Raw genomic sequence first — 17,365 nt, 5'->3', positions numbered from 1 at the left:
TGTGTTTCCTCACTATTGCCGACTCCAGCACAAACAATTCATGGAACCAGGCTACCTTGTATCATGTCATGTTTCACCTGCTATATCTACATATCTTTCCTTTTGACGACTTCTCCTCCCGTCCTTCGATTCCTTATGTTAGCTTCCCTCCCATCACTTTCCAGTCTCCACCAGGGTCATGTTCATTAGGGCACGTCCTTGGAAAAAAAAAAATGTTTTGTCGACGTGAAACGGAAATGAGCATTTCATATTGGACAATTTGGTTGAGGTAGTCGCTCCCAGTTTGTTTGTTTGTTTCCATTTGGAGCCTAATGAACATGACCCTGGCATCTCATTGTGCTGCCTTCATTCTCACACACCTTGCACAGTCTTTACATGATGCCTTAAAATTAAATGTAAAAAAATTATTAATTTTTTTTTTTTTCCTTACCAGTCCATGTACAGTTAAAGATTATATATATTTTTTATTTTAGAGTTAGTACGTGGTAGAAACATTTTTAAGATTCGACAAACTTTTAGGGCAAGATGCTCAAAATTGCTCAAACTCAGTCAATTTGGTTGGGGATTATTGATGGACAGGAATATTCAAACTTTGATTTTCAAGCAAATTTAAGTCAGGACTGAGAATGGACCGTTCAGGAACACTCAAAACCTCTTGGAAAGCAATTCTGTTGTGTCTAGCATAAAACAATTGTGTAATTGTCCCACTTAAAAATAAAAACCATCACGAGTGTTTCATATTGAAAAAAGTGTTTTTCTAATGTCCATGTAGTGCCTTCCTGTTTCAGTCTGTTTTCTTCTGTTTGGTACCTAATGAACACACCCACTGCCTGTCTCCCCAACAGGAAGTGACGGGTGGCGTCTGTATGAGTACATCGTGCGTCACTTCATCGCCACGGTGAGCCAGGACTGTAAATACCTGCAGACAACCATCTCCTTCACCATCGCCTCCGAGGGTTTCTCCTGCAGTGGGAAGACACTCATATCGCCTGGTGAGGTCCTGTTGTTGTTTACTGTTGTTGTTGTTGTCCTCTGGTCTTGTTTCCTAATATTGTTATGCTGAGAAATGTATTCTGATACACATGACTAATACAGTTCAACCAACTAATTGGTGTTGCCGTTTTCATGAATAAGACATTAATAAATCATTCTAAATGCTTCATAAATTATACTAAATGTTAATAAGCTGTTGTCTAAAATCTTTATGAATGATACTAAATGTTAAGCTATAGTTTAAATGCTTTCTAAATTGTACTATTTATTTATAATGCTAATAGATGTCTAAATGTTTGTTGTGACTGGGACACAGGCTTTACGGAGGTGATGCCGTGGCTGGGTATCCCTCTGGAGGAGGCCATGCCAGTGTGTGAGAGGGGAGATGTCTTCACAGTGGAGGAGATTAAACTAGTGGAGAGGCAGACCAGCCCTCCAGACTACCTTACTGAGGCCGACCTCATCACACTGATGGAGAAACACGGCATAGGTGTGTGTGTGTGTGTGTGTGTGTGTGTGTGTGTGTGTGTGAGATTCATATTATATTACCGCAGGCGTCTGTCTAGGATTAAGTTCATGGTGGAATACTGTGTGTGTGTCCCCATCCCTCCCTCCAGGTACTGACGCCAGTATCCCGGTCCATATCAACAACATCTCTCAGAGGAATTATGTGACAGTGGAGAACGGACGCAAGCTCAAACCCACCAACCTGGGCATCGTCCTAGTGCATGGATATTACAAGACAGGTTTGTGTGTGTGTGTGGGCATCGTCCTGGTGCATGGATATTACAAGACGGGTGTGTGTGTGTGTGTGTGTGAGCATCGTCCTGGTGCACATATTCTTCAAGACAGGTCAGTACTAACTTTTAACACTCATCACACTTGCAGGTGGATCATACATTTGCCATTAGCACAAGATAGACATATTTTCATGTATGTTCTAGGCCATGTGTATCCATATGTCCGTGTGTGTGTGTGTGTGTGTGTGTGTGTGTATTTACCCTGCAATGTTTGTGTAGATGCTGAGCTGGTGCTGCCTACCATCCGTGGTGCGGTAGAGAAACAGCTAAACCTGATTGCTCAGGGCAAGGCCAACTACCAACAGGTTCTGCAACACACACTGGACATCTTCAAGAGGAAGTTCCACTACTTCTTTGACACCATCGCTAGTGAGTACAACACACTCACACACACACACACACACACACACACACACACACACACACAAACACACTCACACAAACACACACACACACACTGGACATATTCAACAGGAAGTTCCACTACTTCTTTGACACCATCGCTAGTGAGTACAACACACTCACACACACACACACACACTGGACATATTCAACAGGAAGTTCCACTTGAAAAGGAACTAGCAGGAGCGCTTCAGGTATCCCATAAAACCCACAGGTGCTCTCGGATGGGAATAGTGATTGAAAAGCGAAGAAAAACAACCACAAATACTGTAATAAAGTCAATACTCTACTGTAATTTAGTCAATACTCTACTGTAATAGAGTCAATACTCTACTGTAATAGAGTCAATACTCTACTGTAATAGAGTCAATACTCTACTGTAATAGAGTCAATACTCTACTGTAATAGAGTCAATACTCTACTGTAATAGAGTCAATACTCTACTGTAATTTAGTAAATACTCTACTGTAATCTAGTCAATACTCTACTGTAATTTAGTCAATACTCTACTGTAATAGAGTCAATACTCTACTGTAATAGAGTCAATACTCTACTGTAATAGAGTCAATACTCTACTGTAATAGAGTCAATACTCTACTGTAATAGAGTCAATACTCTACTGTAATAGAGTCAATACTCTACTGTAATTTAGTCAATACTCTACTGTAATTTAGTAAATACTCTACTGTAATCTAGTCAATACTCTACTGTAATTTAGTCAATACTCTACTGTAATAGAGTCAATACTCTACTGTAATAGAGTCAATACTCTACTGTAATTTAGTCAATACTCTACTGTAATAGAGTCAATACTCTACTGTAATAGAGTCAATACTCTACTGTAATAGAGTCAATACTCTACTGTAATAGAGTCAATACTCTACTGTAATAGAGTCAATACTCTACTGTAATAGAGTCAATACTCTACTGTAATAGAGTCAATACTCTACTGTAATTTAGTCAATACTCTACTGTAATAGAGTCAATACTCTACTGTAATAGAGTCAATACTCTACTGTAATAGAGTCAATACTCTACTGTAATTTAGTCAATACTCTACTGTAATTTAGTAAATACTCTACTGTAATTTAGTCAATACTCTACTGTAATTTAGTAAATAGGTAGGTAGGTATGAACTAGCTAATGGATGGCATAAACTACCCATGTATCTGTCCTGTAGGTATGGACGAGCTCATGGAGGTGACGTTTTCTCCCATCGCTGCCACTGGCAAGCCCCTGTCTCGCTGCGGCAAGTGCCATCGCTTCATGAAGTACATTCAGGTCAGTGTTACAAAACAACAACAAAAGGTCACTGGGTCAACCCCCATCTGATCAATACTGCTAATCACCATCTGATCAGTACTGCTAATCACCATCTGATCAGTACTGCTAATCACCATCTGATCAGTACTGCTAATCACCATCTGATCAGTACTGCTAATCACCATCTGATCAGTACTGCTAATCACCATCTGATCAGTACTGCTAATCACCATCTGATCAGTACTGCTAATCACCATCTGATCGGTACTGCTAATCACCATCTGATCAATACTGCTAATCACCATCTGATCAGTACTGCTAATCACCATCTGATCAGTACTGCTAATCACCATCTGATCTGTACTGCTAATCACCATCTGATCAATACTGCTAATCACCATCTGATCAATACTGCTAATCACCATCTGATCAGTACTGCTAATCACCATCTGATCAGTACTGCTAATCACCATCTGATCAGTACTGCTAATCACCATCTGATCAGTACTGCTAATCACCATCTGATCAGTACTGCTAATCACCATCTGATCAGTACTGCTAATCACCATCTGATCTGTACTGCTAATCACCATCTGATCTGTACTGCTAATCACCATCTGATCAATACTGCTAATCACCATCTGATCAGTACTGCTAATCACCATCTGATCAGTACTGCTAATCACCATCTGATCGGTACTGCTAATCACCATCTGATCAATACTGCTAATCACCATCTGATCAGTACTGCTAATCACCATCTGATCAGTACTGCTAATCACCATCTGATCTGTACTGCTAATCACCATCTGATCAATACTGCTAATCACCATCTGATCAATACTGCTAATCACCATCTGATCAATACTGCTAATCACCATCTGATCAGTACTGCTAATCACCATCTGATCAGTACTGCTAATCACCATCTGATCAGTACTGCTAATCACCATCTGATCAGTACTGCTAATCACCATCTGATCAGTACTGCTAATCACCATCTGATCTGTACTGCTAATCACCATCTGATCTGTACTGCTAATCACCATCTGATCAATACTGCTAATCACCATCTGATCAATACTGCTAATCACCATCTGATCAATACTGCTAATCACCATCTGATCAATACTGCTAATCATCTATTTTAATAATTATACATCATAATTATACATAGGATTTAAAGGACGCTGTAAAGAAGATTTCCGTGACAAACCTTTTTTAATTGATCTAAATGGTTTATGTGAACTATGTTCATAGTTCCTGACTGTGATTACGTTGTGTGTTCCCCTTTAAGAGCGTCCCGCAAATCCGTGTTAGAAGGAAAAAAATGTAGCTCAGGTAAAATGTAGGTATTTAGTTTTGAAAGGTTTGGCCTGCTACAGACTAGCGGTTTTCTGCATTGTAACGGTGCAACCATGGAGACACTTCCCTTTGACTTTAACATAAACATCCTGCCACCAAAGTAGGTCTCTCTCGCCATCTCTCTTTCTCTCTACCTCTCTGCTCTCTCTCCCTCTTTTCCCTCTCATCTCTCCCGCTCTCTATCACCCCCCTCCCCTTCACTAATGTGGAAAAGTTGTCCCCCCCCCCTATTGAGTTTGTCCCCTCATTGAAAAACATCACAAACTTGCCAGCCAGATGGCCAGCTGGAGAGCAAGCCAGAGAGCTAGCCGGTCAGAGAGCCAGTCGGCCAGCCACCCAGTCAGTCAGAGAGCCAGCCAGCCAGCCATCCAGTCAGTCAGAGAGCCAGCCAGCCAGCCATCCAGTCAGTCAGAGAGCCAGCCAGGCAGCCATCCAGTCAGTCAGAGAGCCAGCCAGGCAGTCATCCAGTCAGTCAGAGAGCCAGCCAGGCAGTCATCCAGTCAGTCAGAGAGCCAGCCAGTCAGCAGGTGTAGTAGACCTTACAGTGAAATGCTTACTTACGAGCCTCTAACCAACAATGCAGTTAAAATAAATATGGATAAGAAATAATAAATAAAAGTAACTAAAGAGCAGCAGGAAGCCAGTCTAGTGGTTACCGGTGTCTCATTAACCCTAAGCTAGGTCAGGGATGGTAACCGCAAAGATATTTTTTAACCAAGATAGTTCATATCTGTCATTTTTACAGTAGAAGCAAATGAAGCATAGTGGGCAGAACGCGGAAAGGAGGTAGGCAATGCCAAGTACGAGCTAGCGAGATGCTCTTGGCGCGTCGTAGCATGTATTTACATATATCCGTTAGGGATTGCCTCCTCTGTGAAGTGAACTCAATTTGACCTAGCATTCCTTCTAAACAACACATTTTTTTCCTTCTATATAAAACTTAGCACACTGTGTTCCTTACAGATTTTAGTTTTGGGAACAGAAACATTTATTGAGATCGAGATGTTTAATCAATGAGAATGTGAATCTTGGTCCAGTTTTTACCTAGTTCCATCCTCTCCCAATACACGCGACTGGACTTCCTCTCACCACCATATTTGGTGGTGAGAAAACATTCTATCGTGTGAAGAGACCGCCTTGAAAATGTTCATCTGGTCTTTCGTGTCATAAATAATCCTTGGTTCCTGCCTGCGCTTGGTAAAGAAATGGGATGGCGACATAACCCCCCTCCTTGGGACCATCTGGCAGAACGCCCAGAATATGTTCTATAAGTTAAGATAGGAGACGGTGCCAGACACATGCCAGAACCAAACCTATGAACCATGCCTATGTAACGTGTCTGTAACCAGTATATAAGGGAACTAACGGGACTGCCCCGTTGGTGCTCCTGACAGACCGGTTCTTTATGCAGCTGTTTGACTGTGACGTCTCCAGCTTGCTGTTAATATACACAATGATTCATTTAAGTGTCACTCTTATTTCTTAATAGATACAGGTTTACCCAGTAATCAAAACAGGGAATACTCAACAAAAAACATTTTTGTGGAAACTTGCCTCATTTAAGAGTCAAGTTCAAAAATCTCTTGACTGCCTTCAACAACGAAAAGGCAAGTGCCAAAATTAGATGACTGCCACACACACACACACACACACACACACACACACACATACACACACACACACTTTGGTTGTCGGGGAGAGTGGCATAAGTTGAGCCGTTATTTACATTCAACATCACTCCGTCAACAGACCATATAGTTTTATTTCTAGATATTTCAGGATGTTGTGTATCCCTGGAAATAATCAGAATTCATGTAAATGTTACAATTTTGAAAATGACTAAACCCCCTCAAAAAGTGGCCACTTGTGGGTAAGTTGAGCTGCGTGACAGGGTAAGTTGAGCTGCGTGACAGGGTAAGTTGAGCTGCGTGACAGGGTAGGTTGAGCTGCGGGACAGGGTAGGTTAAGCTGTGGGACAGGGGCAGTTGAGCTGCGTGACAGGGTAGGTTGAGCTGCGGGACAAGGGCAGTTGAGCTGCGTGACAGGGTAGGTTGAGCTGCGGGACAGGGTAAGTTGAGCTGTGGGACAGGGTAAGTTGAGCTGTGGGACAGGGTAAGTTGAGCTGCGGGACAGGGGCAGTTGAGCTGCGGGACAGGGTAGGTTGAGCTGCGGGACAGGGGCAGTTGAGCTGCGGGACAGGGGCAGTTGAGCAGCGGGACAGGGTAGGTTAAGCAGCGGGACAGGGTAGGTTAAGCTGCGGGACAGGGTCGGTTAAGCTGCGGGACAGGGTCAGTTAAGCTGCGGGACAGGGTCAGTTAAGCAGCGGGACAGGGTAGGTTAAGCAGCGGGACAGGGTCAGTTAAGCTGCGGGACAGGGTCAGTTAAGCAGCGAGACAGGGTCAGTTAAGCAGCGGGACAGGGTAGGTTAAGCAGCGTGACAGGGGCAGTTAAGCAGCGGGACAGGGTAGGTTGAGCTGCGGGACAGGGTAGGTTAAGCAGCGAGACAGGGTCAGTTAAGCAGCGGGACAGGGTCAGTTAAGCAGCGGGACAGGGTCAGTTAAGCAGCGGGACAGGGTAGGTTGAGCTGCGGGACAGGGTCAGTTAAGCAGCGGGACAGGGTAGGTTGAGCTGCGGGACAGGGTAGGTTAAGCAGCGGACAGGGTAGGTTGAGCAGCGGGACAGGGTAGGTTAAGCAGCGGGACAGGGTAGGTTAAGCAGCGGGACAGGGTAGGTTAAGCAGCGGGACAGGGTAGGTTAAGCAGCGGGACAGGGTAGGTTAAGCAGCGGGACAGGGTAGGTTAAGCAGCGGGACAGGGTAGGTTAAGCAGCGGGACAGGGTAGGTTAAGCAGCGTACACATTTCTGTACTGAATGAAATATTACCACAACCTTTTTTAAAACCTTTTTCTAGTTTTATTTTCAAAACACAATTCAACACAATCGCTTTTTTTTGTCTTTTTAATAATTTTAAGCATCTTTTAACCCCTAACAAACACTTTGCTCCTTTTTGTTAAGCACTTAACCCTTAACGTAGGCAAGGCCCTGTTGTTACATAATATCCTAGCGATACGGCCTTGCAATGATTGGCTCAACCCACACATCCCACAATGATTCACTTTCATGCTGTTGAAGCTTATAGAGCCCCCGACTGATGTGTGTATAGCAATAAAACAATGATCTACTTTGGTTTAGATGATACAAGCATCATGAAACCTCAATATATTCCTTTGACTTGGTGAAAATCAGGTTTTTTTTTTAATTTAACTCGCTTTTTCCATGTGGTTTCTTCCTTCACAGACTCCATGAAAAGATGACCTCTTTCTTCAATATTTGGTCAAATTCTACATTTTGTTTGTGGTTTCTTAGAAACAAGGATGGCTCAACTTTATCCCACTCTCCTCTACAGGAAGGCACTAGACTCTCTGACACGTGGCCAGCATGCATTAATTCCCCCCCCGTACCCCGTTCTACCGGTTTGGTGGCCGAGCTACGGCCTTCGGTCGGCGGAAAGGGACCAGAAAAGTGAGCTTTTAAATGAAAATAAGCCACTTCAACTGAGGAAGTCATAGAGGCATGTATTATTCATCAGGGTCCTTCATTAGGGGACATTGTTACAAAACGTTTTGCAATTGGAAAAACTAAGAAGGACCGTTTTGTCATTGGACTAGGTAGTCCCTCTCATGTTCTAGTCTGATTGCATCTGCATGTTGCTATGGGACGACGTGTCCCCAGAGTGGCGTGTACCGGTCTAGTGACGTTGGGGAGAGCGGGGGAGACAGACAGAGGGGTAGAGGCAGAGAAGGACAGAGGGATAGACAGAAAGACCCACGTGGCTGATTTGACTGATGAAGAAAGCCACAAGGGAACCATGAAATGACCTCATAAGGAGGATAGGAAGACATCCGGTATCCAAACAAAAGGTTGCTGGTTTGATTATTATTATTTTTTTTTTAACCTTTTATTTAACTAGGCAAGTCACTTAAGAATAAATTCATATTTTACAATGACGGCCAAACCCTCCCCTAACCCGGGCCAAACCCCCCCCCCCCCCCCCCCTAACCCGGGCCAAACCCTCCCCTAACCCGGGCCAAACCCTCCCCTAACCCGGGCCAAACCCTCCCCTAACCCGGGCCAAACCCTCCCCTAACCCGGACGACGCTGGGCCAATTCTGCACCGTCCTATGGGACTCCCGATCACGTCCGGTTGTGATTACAGCCCGGGATCGAACCGGGGTCTGTAGTGACACCTCTAGCACTGAGATACAGTGTCTTTAGACCGCTGCGCCGCTCGGGAGCTGAACCGACAAGGTGAAAAATCTGTCGATGTGCCCTTGAGCAAGGCACTTAACTTGAATTTGCTCCAGAGCTGCCGTACTACTTTGGCTGACCCTATAAAACAACACATTTCACTGCACCTATCCGGTGTATGGGCGATTTTAAACACCATATATACACATTTCAGGACCTTCAGAAAGCATTCACGCCTCTTGACTTTTTTCCCACATGTTGTTGTGTCACAGCCTGAATTTAAAATGGATATCATTTAGATTTTGGTCTCCAGTAGTGAGCGAGTGGAATTTTAAATGGATGTTCTGGAACGAGCCTACCGGAGGTGACAACAGATTTAATATATAGCATATAACTTCAGGGGCAGCAGGTCGCCTAGTGGTTAGAGCGTTGGGACAGTAAGGTTGCTGGATCTAATCCCCAAGCTGACAAGGTAAAAGTCTGTCGTTCTGCCCCCTGAACAAGGCAGTTATAATCCACTGTTCCCCGGGAGGCCGTCATTGTAAATAAGGATTTGTTCTTAACCGACTTGCCATGTTAAATAAAGGTTAAATAAAAAATGTAAACAATGACATCTCATTTGCCCAGACCTGCATTCACTCCTCCTTCCCTAGTACCTGCATTGTTGTTTGCCACTTGGCCTTAAATTGTATCAATTAGTTTTTCCTCTGTTGCCCATGCTATATCAATATTTCAATAATAAATCATTAGATTTTTCGGATTGATTGATTTCCACCATCTTAGTCTGTTTTTGTTAAAGATGAATTGATGAGAAGAGAATCATCCAGCCCATTGGGTATCCCACTAAACCCCAAAATGCCATGTCTTGAAATATGCAGACAGACTGATTTTAAAAGGAAATTTACAATGTAATACTTTTGGCAGCCAACTTTCTAGTTCTGCCCAGAAAATTCTGGACTTCATAGCATTCCCAGAATGCATTGGATTATTGAGTCATTGTTAGTTTTACACTTAAGACGTGACGTTGTGCTCTAGAATTTGTGAATTTTGTCCCTTGTATAATTATTTATTTCTATACATTAGTTTATACTGGATTAAAGCATACGTTTTCGATAACTGTTATTTCGTTAGTTATGCTTCAACTTTCCCTCCATTTTTGTACCAACATCAGTTTATATTTATAATACTTAGAAAAAGTAAGTGACGTCAAATATATAAAGATAACTTCATCCCATTACTCACCAATATGAAAACGGATCTAATTCAATTGAATAATCTTCCCATAAATCTTACAGGGAGAATATACCATGGTGGCCAAAACAATAACAACAACTAATTCTGCTAATACCAATTACCCCCACCGAAGATGTTCTTTTAAATAGTGTACTCAGTCATAACAGACTTTTAGAAAATAAAAGTTATAGAAAAAGAGGATGTAGAACATTCCAAGTCTTGATTTTTATCCTTCTATCAACTCTCTACCCAATACTTTTACTTGTGACTTATACAGTACCAGTTTGGACACACCTACTCATTCCAGGGTTTTTATTTTATTAGAATAATAGAATAAGTAGAATAAGACAGACATCAAACCTGTGAAATAACACATATGGAATGATGTAGTAACCAACAAAAAAAAAAGTGTTAAACAAATCAAAACACATTTTATATTTAAGATTCTTCAAAGTAGCCACCCTTGATGACAACGTTACACACTTTAGTGAAAACAAATAAAACTTTATTAGTCACATGCGCCGAAAACAACAAGTGTAGAACCTTACCGTGCAATGCTGACTTACAAGCCCTTAACCAACAGTGAAGTTCAAGAAATAGAGTTAAGAAAATATTTACCAAGTAGACTAAAATAAAAAGTAGCACAATAAGAATAACATTAACAAGGATATATACAGGGGGTACCGGTACTGAATCAGTGTGGAGGCTATATACAGGGGGTACCGGTACTGAATCAGTGTGGAGGTTATATACAGGGGGTACCGGTACTGAATCAGTGTGGAGGTTATATACAGGGGGTACCGGTGCAGAGTCAGTGTGGAGGCTATATACAGGAGGTACCGGTACAGAGTCAATGTGGAGGTTATATACAGGGGGTACCGGTACCGAGTCAGTGTGGAGGCTATGTACAGGGGGCACCGGTACAGAGTCAGTGTGGAGGCTATATACAGGAGGTACCGGTACAGAGTCAATGTGGAGGCTATATACAGGGGGTACCGGTACCGAGTCAGTGTGGAGGCTATATACAGGGGGTACCGGTGCAGAGTCAGTGTGGAGGCTATATACAGGAGGTACCGGTACAGAGTCAATGTGGAGGTTATATACAGGGGGTACCGGTACCGAGTCAGTGTGGAGGCTATGTACAGGGGGCACCGGTACAGAGTCAGTGTGGAGGCTATATACAGGGGGTACCGGTACAGAGTCAGTGTGGAGGCTATATACAGGGGGTACCGGTACCGAGTCAGTGTGGAGGCTATATACAGGGGGTACCGGTACAGAGTCAGTGTGGAGGCTATATACAGGGGGCACCGATACCGAATCAGTGTGCGGGGGTACAGGTTAGTTGAGGTAATCTGTACATGTAGGTGGGTGTAAAGTGACTGTACATAGATAATAAACAGAGTAGCAGCAGTGTACAAAGGGGGGGGGGGGGTTCATCCGGTGGCCATTTTATTAATTGTTCAGCAGTCTTATGGCTTGGAGTTAGAAGCTGTTCAGGAGCCTTTTGGTCCTCCTTAAAAGTTACATATCACAAAATGTTGATTTGAAACATTATGGACATCAGAGCAACCTTGAGGGAATCTTATTTCAGTCAGAAACTGACAATCTCTTAGAAAAACACCATCATCTATTACAACCTAGAAAAGGACGCGGTCACTGTGTGTGCGTGCAGTCCCATCTCAAAGCATCTTAACCTAAACACAAGGACGCACACACAACGACCGCGCGGGTGTGTGTGTGTGTGTGTGTGTGTGTGTGTGTGTGTGTGTGTGTGTGTGTGTGTGTGTGTGTGTGTGTGTGTGTTTTGTTAGATGCTTTTTGTTTTGCATTTCATTGAGTTCCACAAGTCCAAATGATGTCGTCCAGGAGAGAAGACATTATATTCACACTGAGTGAACAAAACATTTAAGAACGCCTTCCTAATATTGAGTATTGACACCCTTTCCCCTCAGAACGGGCTCGTCTGGGCATGGACTCTAAATGTTGTTTGAAAGCGTTCCACAGGCCCAAGTTGACTCCAGATGTGTCAAGTTGGCTGGATGTCCTTCGGGTGGGGGACCGTTCTTGATACGCACGGGGAACTGTTGAGCGTGGGAAAAACCCAAAAGCGTTGCAGTTCTTGACACAAACCAGTGTGCTTGGCACCTACTACCATACCCTGTTCTAAGACACTTAAATATTTTGTCTTGCCCATTCACCCTCTGAACGGAGCATCAGTGCTAGGGCATTCGTGTGTGTGTGTGTGTTCTTGTCAAGTTTCCTGGTATGTCTACTTTAGGAGCGTTTGATTTAACTTGCACGGTACAGTGGAACCAATTGTCTCAGAAGTGCGAACTCTGCCCATCCTGCACGCTAATGATTGATTGTTTCTCCCAGGCCAAGCCCAGCCGGCTGCACTGTGCTGGGTGTGATGAGACGTACAGCCTGCCTCAGAACGGAGCCATCAAACTGTACAAGGAGCTGCGCTGCCCGCTGGATGAGTTTGAGCTGGTGCTGTGGACCTCTGGATCCAGGGGAAAGAGCTACCCCCTTTGTCCCTACTGCTTCAGCAACCCCCCCTTCAGGGACATGAAGAAAGGTGAGGGGAGTGTGTGGGTGGTGAGTGATTGGTCGTTATAGGGTTTGGGGTCAATTTCAATTCAGGAAGTAAACTGATGTTCCAACTTTTCCTTATTGTTTTTCTCTCCCCCTCCCCATCTCTCTCCCTCCCTCCCTATTTCTCTCCCCCTCCCTCCCTATTTCTCTCCCCCTCCCTCCCTATTTCTCTCCCCCTCCCTCTCTATTTCTCCCTCCCTCCCTCCCTCCCTCCCTCCCTCCCTCCCTCCCTCCCTCCCTCCCTCCCAGGTATGGGATGTAATGAGTGCACCCACCCGTCCTGCCAGCACAGTCTCAACTCCCTCGGTATTGGTCAGTGTGTGGAGTGTGAGGGCGGGGTGCTGGTTTTGGACCCTACCTCTGGCCCCAAGTGGAAGATGGCTTGCAACAGGTGCAACGTGATGGTACACTTCTTTGAACACGCACACAGGGTGCAGGTAGGCAGGAAGAGGACTTTAGTTGTTTTCATTGTTAATTCTCATAAACCTAATTTGCATTTTTTTCACAGTGTTTATTTTATTTATATTCCATTATTTATTTATCCTTTTTATTTAACTGGGCAAGTCAGTTAAGAATCAATTATTTTTTACAATGACGGTCTAGGAACAGTGGGTTTAACTGCCTTGTTTAGTGGCAGGATGACAGATTTTTACCTTGTCAGCTCGGGGATTCGGGTTACTGGGTTACTGACCCAACCACTAGGCTACCTGCCACCCCTTATAACAGTTATCCCTCTTTTCTCTCTCTCTCTTTCTTCCCTCTTGCTGTGTTCACTCCCCCCCCCTTCCCATCCCCACCCCTCGTCTCCTCTTGCTGTGTTCACTCCCCCACCCCACCCCTCGTCTTGCTGTGTTCACCCCCCCCCCCCCCCCCCTTTCCCATCCCCACCCCTCGTCTCCTAGGTAACCCAGGAGAGCTGTGAGGCATGTGAAGCGTCCCTGGTAGCGGTGGACTTCAACAAGACGCGCTCCCCGCTGCCTGACGGAGAGACGCAGCACAGCGGCTGTGTGTTCTGCGACCCAGTCTTCCAGGACCTGGTTGAACTCAAACACGCCACCATGAGACACCCCTCCATGACCCGCGGCGGGGGTGCACGGCGAGGGGGGCGGGGCAGGGGCAGAGGGCGCAGGGAAAAGAAACCTAAAGACAAGATGGCTGCCTTGGCAGCGTACTTTGTGTAGCAGTAGATCAGGGTCATTATGTGAAGCTGGGTTAATATGTGATGTTATGGCATCTATAATAAATGATGGCATCGTGTGGAAAGTAAATGCCTTTTTGTAAACAGAAATTGGTTGTTGTGTTTTCTGAGTCTTTGTTATTGTAGCTGTCTTAGCAGATTGCAACTGGGGAGAGAAACACTGATCTATGTCATATACATCTTCATCAGTAGGCAGGTTTCCATTGACCCAGTTAATTAGACAAAAGCAATGTCGCCCCAAAAAAATCGCTCTGACGTGTGTATTGGGACAGGGTAGCATGTGTATTGGGACAGGGTAGCATGTGTAATGGTACAGGGTAGCATGTGTAATGGGACAGGGTAGCATGTGTAATGGGACAGGGTAGCATGTGTAATGGGACAGGGTAGCATGTGTAATGGGACAGGGTAGCATGTGTAATGGTACAGGGTAGCATGTGTAATGGGACAGGGTAGCATGTGTAATGGGACAGGGTAGCATGTGTAATGGGACAGGGTAGCATGTGTAATGGTACAGGGTATAATGTGTAATGGGACAGGGTAGCATGTGTATTGGGACAGGGTAGCATGTGTATTGGGACAGGGTAGCATGTGTAATGGGACAGGGTAGCATGTGTAATGGGACAGGGTAGCATGTGTAATGGTACAGGGTAGCATGTGTAATGGGACAGGGTAGCATGTGTAATGGGACAGGGTAGCATGTGTAATGGGACAGGGTAGCATGTGTAATGGGACAGGGTAGCATGTGTAATGGGACAGGGTAGCATGTGTAATGGTACAGGGTAGCATGTGTAATGGGACAGGGTAGCATGTGTATTGGGACAGGGTAGCATGTGTAATGGGACATGTGTAATGGGACATGTGTAATGGTACAGGGTAGCATGTGTAATGGGACAGGGTAGCATGTGTAATGGGACAGGGTAGCATGTGTAATGGGACAGGGTAGCATGTGTAATGGGACAGGGTAGCATGTGTAATGGGACAGGGTAGCATGTGTATTGGGACACGGTAGCATGTGTAATGGGACAGGGTAGCATGTGTAATGGGACAGGGTAGCATGTGTAATGGGACACGGCAGCATGTGTAATGGGACAGGGCAGCATGTGTAATGGGACACGGGTGCATGTGTAATGGGACACGGAGGCATGTGTAATGGGACACGGCGGCATGTGTAATGGGACAGGGCAGCATGTGTAATGGGACAGGGCAGCATGTGTAATGGGACACGGTAGCATGTGTAATGGGACAGGGCTGCATGTGTAATGGGACAGGGTAGCATGTGTAATGGGACAGGGTAGCATGTGTAATGGTACAGGGTAGCATGTGTAATGGGACAGGGTAGAATGTGTATTGGGACAGGGTAGCATGTGTAATGGGACAGGGTAGCATGTGTATTGGGACAGGGTAGCATGTGTAATGGGACATGTGTAATGGGACATGTGTAATGGGACATGTGTAATGGTACAGGGTAGCATGTGTAATGGTACAGGGTAGCATGTGTAATGGGACAGGGTAGAATGTGTAATGGGACAGGGTAGCATGTGTAATGGGACAGGGTAGCATGTGTAATGGGACAGGGTAGCATGTGTAATGGGACAGGGTAGCATGTGTAATGGGACAGGGTAGCATGTGTATTGGGACACGGTAGCATGTGTAATGGGACAGGGTAGCATGTGTAATGTGACAGGGTAGCATGTGTAATGGGACACGGCAGCATGTGTAATGGGACAGGGCAGCATGTGTAATGGGACACGGGTGCATGTGTAATGGGACACGGAGGCATGTGTAATGGGACATGGCGGCATGTGTAATGGGACAGGGTAGCATGTGTAATGGGACAGGGTAGCATGTGTAATGGGACAGGGTAGCATGTGTAATGGGACAGGGTAGCATGTGTAATGGGACACGGCAGCATGTGTAATGGGACACGGTAGCATGTGTAATGGGACAGGGCTGCATGTGTAATGGGACAGGGTAGCATGTGTAATGGGACACGGTAGCATGTGTAATGGGACAGGGTAGCATGTGTAATGGGACAGGGTAGCATGTGTAATGGGACAGGGTAGCATGTGTAATGGGACAGGGTAGCATGTGTAATGGGACAGGGTAGCATGTGTAATGGGACAGGGCGGCATGTGTAATGGGACAGGGCAGCATGTGTAATGGGACAGGGCAGCATGTGTAATGGGACAGGGTAGCATGTGTAATGGGACAGGGTAGCATGTGTAATGGGACAGGGTAGCATGTGTAATGGGACAGGGCAGCATGTGTAATGGGACACGGTAGCATGTGTAATGGGACAGGGCTGCATGTGTAATGGGACACGGTAGCATGTGTAATGGGACAGGGCAGCATGTGTAATGGGACAGGGCAACATGTGTAATGGGACAGGGCAACATGTGTAATTGGACAGGGCGGCATGTGTAATGGGACAGGGCGGCATATGTAATGGGACAGGGCAGCATGTGTAATGGGACACGGTAGCAATAGGAGAAATGTCCCAAAGATTGGAAACAGTTTTATCCATTAGACCGGGTGGATTTCTTAATTGTCCATTTAAATAATAATAATAATCCACTCCACATTTCATTATTAATGCCTACTGCTGGCTAAATCTAGTTTTCAACTATAAAAATGCAGGACAAATGATTGTCTTTTTTCTTTACAGGAGTTTCACCATCCAATTAGGCTATTTCAGATCCAAGGATGAAATCTCTTCATCCACCATCTTGTTTTCAAGAGTCTAAATGAAATGAAACAACCAACAATACTTAGTAACAAGAATAATAATGCAACTGTCTAATAATAGTAATGAAATAACCCGCAAATTATTAACTGCCTTGCTCAAGGGCAGAACGGCAGATTTTGGGGATTCGAACCAGCGACATTTCACTTACTGGCCCAACGCTCTTAGATCTGTATAGTGTGTGAGGTCGGCAGGGTAGCCTAGTGTTGCGTTGCCCCGAAGGTTGCAAGTTCGAATCCCCGAGCTGACAAGGTACAAATCTGTCGTTCTGCCCCTGAACAGGCAGTTAACCCACTGTTCCTAGACCGTCATTGAAAATAAGAATTTGTTCTTAACTGACTTGCCTAGTAAAATAAAGGTCAAATTAAAAATACAATTACGTCCAGCTTTTTTTATCGACACGACAGTTCAATGGAAACGCATCGCAGCAGGCATATTGCCCCGTCTATATGCCGAACATTCTAAATGTCGACAAAAAAAAATCACAGGACAAGTTAATGGAAACGTAGCTAATGTTAGTGTCCTG

At 44.8% G+C, this 17,365-nt stretch overlaps 1 protein-coding gene across 1 annotated transcript in view; it reads left to right on the top strand.

Moving 5' to 3' along the window:
- Positions 1–14,186, top strand: part of top3b (DNA topoisomerase III beta) — a 29,357-nt gene extending 15,171 nt beyond the window's left edge. The window contains exons 11-18 of the mRNA XM_036979291.2: positions 846–992; positions 1,310–1,483; positions 1,611–1,739; positions 2,013–2,162; positions 3,376–3,476; positions 12,680–12,881; positions 13,148–13,335; positions 13,801–14,186. Coding sequence (XP_036835186.1) covers positions 846–992; positions 1,310–1,483; positions 1,611–1,739; positions 2,013–2,162; positions 3,376–3,476; positions 12,680–12,881; positions 13,148–13,335; positions 13,801–14,079 — 1,370 coding nt within the window. The 3' untranslated portion in view covers positions 14,080–14,186. The remainder of the gene's footprint in view (positions 1–845; positions 993–1,309; positions 1,484–1,610; positions 1,740–2,012; positions 2,163–3,375; positions 3,477–12,679; positions 12,882–13,147; positions 13,336–13,800) is intronic.
- Positions 14,187–17,365: the final 3,179 nt, after the last annotated feature.

The sequence above is a fragment of the Oncorhynchus mykiss genome, chromosome 6 (assembly GCF_057628025.1).
Source record: "Oncorhynchus mykiss isolate SJ-2025 chromosome 6, ASM5762802v1, whole genome shotgun sequence".
In the NCBI taxonomy this organism is placed as follows: Eukaryota; Metazoa; Chordata; class Actinopteri; order Salmoniformes; family Salmonidae; genus Oncorhynchus; species Oncorhynchus mykiss.
This window is presented reverse-complemented; position numbering and strand designations above follow the sequence as displayed.